The sequence below is a fragment of the Zea mays genome, chromosome 2 (assembly GCF_902167145.1).
Source record: "Zea mays cultivar B73 chromosome 2, Zm-B73-REFERENCE-NAM-5.0, whole genome shotgun sequence".
In the NCBI taxonomy this organism is placed as follows: domain Eukaryota; kingdom Viridiplantae; phylum Streptophyta; class Magnoliopsida; order Poales; family Poaceae; genus Zea; species Zea mays.
This window is the reverse complement of record NC_050097.1, coordinates 152,138,191-152,147,870: the sequence shown is the minus strand read 5'-3', so window position 1 is coordinate 152,147,870 and position 9,680 is coordinate 152,138,191. Positions and strand designations below refer to the sequence as shown.

Genomic DNA, 9,680 nt, shown 5'->3' with positions numbered 1-9,680 from the left:
ACCCCTGGAGAAACCCCAATTCAAATCTCCAAGTGGAGAGAGAGCTAGAGCTCTCTATTTCTCTCTAAGTTAAAAACTATACCTACACTAAAGATCAGTTGTGTTCACCTCGAAGCTGGCATCAAATCCACCTGTGTCCTATACCAAAAATGTGGCATACCACCCAAGGCACCCACTGGAAAAAGCTGAGCCCGAGACTTGGACGTTTGACATGCCTTGGCATGGTTTTTGTCGCGAGGTGGGCAGTGTGACACACCCGATTTGGTGACAAAAGATCTCCCTCCCTAGGCCATATCTTGTAGGATTACGAGGATGCTACACTAGCGCAAAACAAAATTTTCGACCCCATAATACCAAGAACTACTGCGGTTATAGGTCATGGAATTACCACTAGACGCGCAGAGCAGCGGAAGACGTCTCGATGTAGACGAACGCGTCGAGCAGTGCCGTGTAGTCGGCGGCGTCCTTCACGTCCTCGCACGGTTCGTCCAAGTGCTCCAGATGCAGCACCTCCGAGGTATCCACACGTACAGGGAGGAAGTGCCGCGTACCGAACTGCTAGGTTCGCGACGGCGGCTTGGCGAGGGCGAGAGGCGAGCGGCGGCTGCTAGTTTGCAGGTGGCGAATTAGGTTATCTCTTAACCGCACCCCCGCCCCTCATTATATAGGCATTATGGTGGGCTTCTGACGCCGAGGCCCATCATTAACCCTAAAGCCCAGTCTAATTTCGGATCTAATCCGAATTAGGCTTCCTTCCCCTTAACACTACTAGAAATATGGTTATTTAAGACGCACATTTTAAGACATATATCAATGTATTTTATAGAACCGTCTTTTATCATATGGTGATGAGTAAGTTAAGACGGTTTGTTGGAGATCCGTCTTTAATAAACAAGTGTTTTGAGACAGTTACATAGTAAGAAATGTCTTATATTGATTTAATACGGATTGTTATTGAAAACCATCTCAAATCAATATACCTTTTGAGTCATTAAGATTGCAAGAATTGTCTTAGATTTTGGTTAGCATATTAGACACTTTTGTATATGAAACCATCTCAAATAAAGATATTATTGGAGTCGTTTAGACTATAAGAATTGTCTTAGATGTTAGTGGGTGTAACACCCCGGGTGTTTATCGTCTGCTCGACCACGAGTGCGGACTTTAACACATAATAGCTGTAAATGTAAAGGTCACTAAATTTTAATCATCCTCGTTTTCACGATTTTGATATCGTCTTTGTCTCCATCTGTCTAAATTGTCCTAATTTATTTGGCAAAATTTAGACTTTGGTAATTTTCGGAACATCGAATCTAGTATCGTTTGGGTTAAGCCATCGACGTCTTGCCCAAACTTTAATTCTGGAAATCGGATCTGGTTTCTTAAACTTCATCTGAAATTCTTTCACGCTTGCGTTGCACGTGTCTTTCTGTGGCCTGGTATCATGGCGCGTGGCAGGTGCTAACCGGTGTCTGGACAACGCACAACCTCTCGCCCATGTGAACGATACGTGAGGTCGCTTCCGAAAGAATCACATTTTTTATGTCGCATCAATCTCGCGTATTTATTTTGCGAAATGTTGAGTCTGGTATCCATTTAAAATTTATGGATTAAGAGAATATGAATTTGGAATCCCGACCCACTCTTGTGTTTTTGTCCTAAGCAAATTTTATTAGAAACTCGACGAAAACAATATTGATGCAAAATTAAAAAGGACCGATATAACTAGAACCGAACTGAGTACTCGTAATTAATCTGTTTCACTATCTACAACTGTGGAAATTTGTCTGGTCCCGAAAATACCTCCCATTGTAAGCGCAGTCCAAAAACATCAAAATTTATATTATTTTGATGGGTCTGTTTGCATCTCATTTGGATTCAAATCCTAGAACTAAATTACTTATATGTTCTTTTGTGAAATGTTGGAGAAGGAAAAATCTAAGTTTTTCTCTTATCTTCTCCACCGCTCAAGCTCCTCTACTCCTTGTCCACGCGGGACGCGGCCCATTATTTCCTAGAAGCTACGGACGTCATTTCTCCTTCATCCTCATCTCTTCCTCAAGCTCTAGCCGAACTCCCTCACGCCATCCTCTTTCCTGGTGTTCATCCCTGCGGCAACCACCACTTGGGCGCTCCTCTCCCTGCCCCTCCCATGGCGGCTCCCCCTGGATCCCTCCCTGCGCGGACCCTCTCCCGTGGATGGTGCCGCCCCTTCCTGCAGCACGTCGTGCTCCCTCCCCTGGCGCCCTAGTCCCCAACGCCGGAAATGCCGCTACTGCTCCACCAGCCGCTACTGCTCCTGAACGCTAGTGCCGACCACCATCTCCCATGGCGCAGGAGCTCCCCAATCTCCTCTTGCCAGGGCGCCGTCGCTGAGCTCGCCCTGCCCCAGCCATGGATGTCGTTGGGCCACCCGTCTCCTATCTCCCCTCGCCCTCATCCTCTGGCTGCTGCCCCTTCCTATTCCTGGTGGCTGAGTCTTCTTCCATGGATGTTGGTCGTGCTGCCCTCCCTGGTGCTCACCTCTGCCCCCTGCGTTGGATGGCCGGTTGCTCCTGCCCTAGGTTTGTCAAGCGCTAACTCTGCTCCATCTATCCCTGCTCGAATCTTGCTGATTGGCCCTGCGCAGATTATCCTCATGCCCGGCCGCGGTACAACAGCAACAGCCATGAAACCCCATTGTGTCGCGCCCTCGACGTGTTCGACGGAATATCGCAGCACGTGCCGACCCGATCTGCAGCCCTGGTTGCGAGGACGTCAAACCCCGGTGAGCCCCTCGCTAGTAGCCTATTGTTTTCCGCATCCCTGGTGCTTGATAAAATGTTGAACCGTTGTGTGTCGTTAACCGCAGCTACCGTCGACGTTGTGCCTCACGCTTCACCAATGCGATGAAATGTCTGAGCGAATAGACGACATGCGACCCGAGTTTGATTCTGCCAGGTTGTTTGATGTGTATTTTACTCATTGTGATTTAGTTGATGATGTGTTTGTATGTGCGAGGTGATGAGAAAAATAAAGGAGATGCGTCGTTCGATAATAAAGATTAAGTTAAAATGTAGTTTATGGTGTGAAGAGTGTGTCGATAAATATGTATGCCATTGTGTGATATGGCATAAGTTAGAATTAAGGCGAGTATGTATTGTATTATGAAACTAATTAGAGATATGCATGATGCTTTTAAGTGGATTATACGTAGAGTACTTTGGTAAGGGTATTTCTCAAGTATAAATGATTTGGTTATTGTATATGAATTGAGTGATCAAGTTAATAATGTAAAAACAACGTTTAGTACTTATAGCGCTTTGCCGACAAGATTTATTGGTGGTTGAGTGAATTTTTAATGTAGGGTGACATGAATGCCTTGTTGTATTATGTGGTTTTAGTTCTACTAAAGATAAAGTGTTGAGTGTTCTAAATGTTAAAAGCATGATAAGTGTAGAAGTTAAATAAGATCTAAGTTAGAGTTCTTGCTGTTTAGACTGCATGTCCAATTTTATTACGTGGCTAGTTAAGTAAAGTAAACCGTGTTTTCTGTAGAAGTGTTATATATAAAACTTGTAGATAATCTTTTTATCTTGCTTGTGTAAAAATTTCATGACCATAGGTTCAGTAGTTTAGGAGTTATGATTTTTCCAAGTCCAGTTTTAGAATCTGTCCAGATTCTGTACTGATTTCGAAAATGACCTTGTTTGTCCAAGTTAAACTGAGAATTAGCTCTTAGTAATTATAGGAGAGTTGTAGTACTTTTCTTAAGCTTTCCACAAAATTTTGGATCATCCTTTTTGGTGATCTATAAATTAAGTTACAGCTGTTTGAGTTAGTATCTCTGAATCTGTCCAAATCTGGACAGCAATGTTTGTTTGTATTAACTGACTTCGATACACATTGAATCACTTTGAGATGATTATAAATGAATTATAGACAATTCTATTAGCTTTCTAAAAAGTCTAGGATCACCTGATTTGGATTTATGAAACTCCAGTTATGGATTTTTGAAGTGAAGAGCCGAATTCTGTCCAAATCTGGACAGAATTAAAGTTTAGCACTGTTTGACCATTCAAACTGTTGAATCATGTTGTGATGATAATATAAGAGTTATAGAGGACTTTCTAAGCTTTCCAGAAAGTCCTAGTTTACTATTTTTGGATGCATATTTTGTGAGTTATGAATAAAACAATTAATCGTTGTGCTGCTGTCTACATGTTTTTGTGCATGTCTGAATCTAATAATTGAGAGCCAAGACCATAATTTAATGTGCTATTTTTAGTGCATTTGATCATGTTTTTAGTCTGCAAACTTATAAGATTGTGGAGTTATGATCAATTTTGTCAGGTTCTTTTTGTATGATAATGTGTATTTATTGGTTGCATTTGCAGACAGTGAGCTACATGGCTGAGCGCGCATTGTAGGTCAAGGTTCTTTTGGGATTGTCTTCCAGGTTATTTGCAATAACTTGTGACTGACTTTGATATGTACTATTATGTAGTTGTCTGTGGTGTTGCTTTCCACGCGCTGCACATGTTTTAGATCTTCATATCTTGCGTGCTATAAATCACCTTTCTTAATCAGATGCCATTTCACTTGTTCATAGGTTAAGTGTTTGGAGACGGGTGAGACTGTTGCCATAAAGAAGGTTCTTCAGGATAAGCGTTACAAGAACCATGGGATTGTGATTAGTTACTTCATTGCAAAAAAAATTAGGAACAGTATTAATGTGTGGTAAGTTTATTCACTTTTTATTTTAGCAGACAATATGACATTCCATTTGGAGACAAGAATCTACAACAATTGTGAAGAAACAGTCCTTTAACAACAAGTTGCAATTAATATATTATGGTTTTTCTGCATGTACTCATTTGAAACAAGTACCGGTTCATTCCTGACAAGAATCTACAACAATTGTGAAGAAGCAGTCCTTTAACAACATGTTGCAATTATTATATTATGGTTTTTTCTACATGTACTCATTCGAAACAAGTACCAGTTCATTCCTCAGCTAATCTTCTTGAACAGCTTATTTGGTTACATCTTCAAGTACCCATTGCTTGAAGCTTCATATCGATGGAGCTCGCATCTTCCATGCGTCTGCAGTGAGTAGTATGGTACATGCATGTGCTGTACTGTGATTTTATTTATATCTGCTTCTGATACTATCTGCAACAAAGTTAGTAAAACGACCAGTTAGACTGTATATTTCACTGTTCTGTCTTCGGAGATGAAAATTTTAAAGGGCTGACATCTGAATGATGAACCACAACCATATGTCTAAGCATGGAGCATACTAGCAGCTATTCTCACTTTTTAAACATCTGTCCAGAGCGTCCTAGCCTCTTATCAAAGCATCTTGTCCATTGTACCAGGCACTTGGAGTTCTTGTAGATAGACTCGTGAAAGCTGCTGATTCAGTTTTGGTATGTTTCGATTTGCTGGTCATTGTGCTCGATATACAGCCTGCATATGTTTGGTTGTAGCTAACATATGACTGGTGATTATTTTCTCCGGAACTAGGTATGCCTATCGAAAGGGTTAGGCGCACCCGTCGGATCTGTGATTGTTGGTTCAAAGGCATCCATTGACAAGGTCAGATCAATCGATTTCCAAGTTTAAACTGCAGAGATGCAACTTCATTGAAGGAAAAAAATTGTAGAGATCAAGTAATAGTAGTAATCTGAACAAACCTTCAGGCCAGAATTCTCCGGAAGACCCTAGGCGGTGGAATGAGACACGTGGGAGTTCTTTGTGCTGCTGCTCATGTTGCCGTTCGTGACACTGTGGGAAAGCTTGCGGATGACCACAAAAAGGCTAAAGCTTTGGCAGGTTTCGTACTTCCGTTTCCAAACCAAAATTCACTTTCATTTAGATAACCACAACTGACGATGTTTGCAAATTGGCTTGCTTGTCAACTTAACGTTAGTTCTGTTTGTGTATAGTTTGGGTATTGAAGCTTTTATGTCTTGTTGGGTTCATTTTCTTAGAGGGACTGAAGAAAATCGAGCAGATTACAGTGGACTCAGCTTCGGTCGAGACCAATATGGTTAGCCTGCTGTACCATTTAATTGATCATCGTACTTTCCACTGTTAACTGTAATTAGGGTCTTATATGCACATATCAACTCTTTGTGAGGTATTCTTTGAGGTCATGGATCCAAGAATATCACCTGACAAACTGTGTCAAGTCTTGGAACAGCACAACGTGCTTGCAATGCTAGCCAATTTAACACATCATCTCTCATTGTTCTAGTTGAGCATGATGATCTTGGTAGTTGTGTGAGTTTGCTATTTTTCATTAGTAGATCTGTGTACTTTATCCTTGCTATATTGTCCATATATGTTGTGTGCATGAAAGTCTTGCATTGAAAATGTCATGTGCTACAATCGTTAGGACTATTAATAGATGTTGCTCTGTCTATCTATCCATTTACATCACTGGAAATTCCCATGCCCTTTCATAGTACGCCTGTGAAATGCTCACTGTTTTTCTATTGGTTTGTGTGCAGTTCAAGCTCTACAAGGTGAGGTCTGTTCTGTTTGGCCAGAAAGGCATCCCATACCTGAATACCTACGATGGCCGCACCATGCGCTACCCCGACCCTCTCATCAAGGCCAACGACACCATCAAGATCGATCTAGAGACCAACAAGATCATGGACTTCATCAAGTTGTATTTGCCCTTTCATGGACTTCATCAAGTTATATACTTAGTTAGGCTCAATGTTAGCACAAACAGTTGATGAGCAAGTTTAAATTTAGAGTACACTTATGTATGAGTTATTTGACAATGCTTATTTATGAGATGTTGAATGTTATTTATCTATATTATATTAATTATAGTGTTATTAAATATATGTGTATGTATTTTTCTCTTTTAAATTATTATAATGTGGTAATTGAAGAATATACTGCCAAGTAAGTCGTTTCAAATCTTAATAAGATATTTCTCAAAACGTCTAATATCAGTCTCCTAAATAAGACGGTTTTTAAAATGTCCAATATCAGTCTTCTAAATAAGATGGTTTTTCTGTTGCGAGTGTCTATTATTATAGGATATTCTAGTCAGTTTGATAAATACTTTGTGACTTATAATGTTCGTATTTTCGACAGTTTTTTAGAAGAAGTGTCTTAAACAAAACCTAATGTAAGACGGTTTATTGGACAAAATGACTTAACAAATTCCTTTTTTAGACGGTTATAAATTTAAAAATGTCTTATTTAATATCTTTTAAGACGGTTTATAACCATCTTAAAAACGGAACATCTTTTGCGACTCCATCAAATTTGGACACTTCATAAGCGTCTTAATAACTAAAAATTAACCATCTCATATAACACGATTTGTAGTAGTGTAAGTGTGTGACCCTATAGGTTCACGTACAAATAGACATAGCCCGAGTACTCTTACTTGGTCCAATAATTGACAGCGGCCTCTAGCAAGACATGTCAACTCCTATGTGTACGTAAAGATCATATCAGACGAACCATTGCGACATTAAGTACATGTTGTTCCCTTTGTCTCACGATATTTGGTCTGGCTCTAAGCTGACCTCTCTTTCTCGATACTGTGAATTGGAATCCTTTCAATGGTTAACTCTTAACCCTAGCACGGCCATGCATTTCTTGATCCAATCACTCGAGGGGCCCAGAGATATCTCTCTCACAAAGAGAGGGACAAATTCCATCTTGACTGACCATGCCTCATAGCATGCTTCCTGACAAACCCAAAACTACCTTTATAGCTACCCAGTTACGGGATAGCGTTTGATAGTCCCTAAGTAAGTCAATTCACATCTTGAGAACATGCGACAATCTCAGGTCTAAGGATACAGTATTCATGTTGCAAGAAGAGAACTATATTACAATATCTCACGTTGGGTCGGTCCAGCCTCATGTCATACATGCGCCCACATTATTAATTTAACATCTCCATGTTCATGACTTGTGAAATGTAGTCATCAACTAATACATGTGCTAGTCATCGACTCTGACTAGGGACATCATTTAGAATAACCATATAAGTAAAGAATCTCACAAACAATTCACATAATTGCTAATCAATACAAGGTGCCTTCCATGGATATTCAATTAAGCAATATATATATCATGGATACAAAGAAATATGCTCATCTCTATGATTATCTCTAGGGCATATTTCTAACAGTCTCCCACTTGCACTAGAGTTAATCTAGAAGATATCTAATACTCATAGATCTCACGTGTGCCTCATGCTTAGGTTGTGGAAGAGGTTTTGTCAAAGGATCAGCAACATTCAAATCCGTATGTATTTTGCATATCTTTATCTCACCCCGCCTAATGAATTCCCGTATGAGGTGAAACTTCCGCAGTACATGTTTGTTTTTCTGGTGGTTCCTTGGCTCCTTAGCTTGCGCAATAGCCCCATTGTTGTCACAGTAGAGGTTCAATGGGCTAGATGCATTAGGAAACACACCAAGCTCGATGAGGAACTTTCTTATCCAAACACCTTCCTTCGCAGATTCAGAAGCTGCAATGTACTCGGCTTCTGTTGTAGAATCAGTCACAGTCTCCTGTTTGGAACTCTTCCAACTAACAGCACCACCATTTATTGTGAACACAAAACCTGATTGCGATTTTAACTCGTCTGGGTCAGTTTGGAAGCTAGCATCGGTGTAACCAGTTACAACGAGCTCCTCCTTACCCCCTGTTGGGGACTTGTTCTCAAATGCTAGAAGTTAAGAACAAGGCAACATAGAAAATGTTAATTGCTAAAGTCCTTCGTCCTTCGAAGCATTATTTCCCTTAGGATATAATGATTCTCGGACGAAGGTAATGAAGAGCGTACCTTCGTAAATTTTTTATACAGTGACGAAGGATAAAATGTAAAGAATATAAAAGATAACGTAAATAATTATATATTAATATCAGACATAGACATAAATATCTTTAAGTTACAAATGTACCTCCAACTGGAAGGAGATGACAATACAAGCGTGACGCAAAAAGCGAATGCCAAGTCAGCCTGAACAGTACGGGGGTACTGTTCTCTTATTTATAGGCACGGGACACAACCCATACAAAATTACATTCATGCCCTTTACACTTGATAATAATTCTATAGTAATCTGTCGAGGTTTAAATAGCCTTTTCATCTATAAGTCGGTTTCACTTTTTGCTACCGCGCCGAAGCTTTCTTGCTCACACCTTCGGCTCTGTATCAACCTTCGTATTACTCTGGTCTACTGTGATGCTGACTTGAATCCGAAGATACCTGTTCACACATTATACTCCAGAAATACTGTTAAATCCTGTTTTTGAGGACCTTCGGATGCCGAAGGTCCCCAACAGTAGCCCCTCGCAATATTAATTTGTTTAAAATAATAAATTTAGATTGCGACATGGACGAAGGCTTTACGCCGAAGGTCCGAAAAAACACCTTCCCTTTGCTAGAATAGCAACATTCACTAACAAGCGGGGTCTTTCAATTTTCAACGCACTTGGCGTATAAATACGGCCATACCGCAAACTCATTTGATACGCTCTCTGGCCAACTGCTCCCACTCACTCAATTTTTAGCTCTTGTGCACTAAGATTTGCTAAGCTTTTAGTTTTGAAGCTTCGGCTTTGAAAATAGTTTTTTAGCATCTCCGAAGATGTCCGAAGATAAGAAGACTGCTGCTGAGACGAAGCTGAGCCTCGACGAAGAGAAG

General features: G+C 40.4%; 2 protein-coding genes across 2 annotated transcripts; both read left to right on the top strand.

Annotated features, from left to right (window-relative positions):
* Positions 1–2,266: 2,266 nt before the first annotated feature.
* On the top strand, positions 2,267–2,892 carry LOC103647120 (uncharacterized). The gene is made up of 3 exons (XM_008671679.3): positions 2,267–2,564; positions 2,630–2,767; positions 2,852–2,892. The coding sequence occupies exons 1-3, from the start codon at positions 2,267–2,269 to the stop codon at positions 2,890–2,892; spliced, it is 477 nt and encodes a 158-aa protein (XP_008669901.1).
* Positions 2,893–4,712: 1,820 nt separating this feature from the next.
* LOC103648987 (probable low-specificity L-threonine aldolase 2) lies at positions 4,713–6,731 on the top strand. Its single transcript, XM_008673347.1, has 9 exons — positions 4,713–4,719; positions 5,014–5,090; positions 5,361–5,411; positions 5,509–5,580; positions 5,685–5,817; positions 5,976–6,034; positions 6,125–6,234; positions 6,347–6,377; positions 6,498–6,731. The coding sequence occupies exons 1-9, from the start codon at positions 4,713–4,715 to the stop codon at positions 6,729–6,731; spliced, it is 774 nt and encodes a 257-aa protein (XP_008671569.1).
* Positions 6,732–9,680: the final 2,949 nt, after the last annotated feature.

Bases quoted from the DNA above. Each gene is read 5' to 3' on its own strand.
- LOC103648987 (XM_008673347.1), top strand. The intron at 5,412-5,508 runs GTATGTTTCGAT...CTCCGGAACTAG, and splicing joins AAGCTGCTGATTCAGTTTTG to GTATGCCTATCGAAAGGGTT. The intron at 5,818-5,975 runs GTTTCGTACTTC...TCATTTTCTTAG, and splicing joins AAAGGCTAAAGCTTTGGCAG to AGGGACTGAAGAAAATCGAG.
- LOC103647120 (XM_008671679.3), top strand. From the start codon at position 2,267: ATGCCGCTACTGCTCCACCAGCCGCTACTGCTCCTGAACGCTAGTGCC. The intron at 2,565-2,629 runs GTTTGTCAAGCG...GGCCCTGCGCAG, and splicing joins GCCGGTTGCTCCTGCCCTAG to ATTATCCTCATGCCCGGCCG. The intron at 2,768-2,851 runs GTGAGCCCCTCG...CGTTAACCGCAG, and splicing joins TGCGAGGACGTCAAACCCCG to CTACCGTCGACGTTGTGCCT.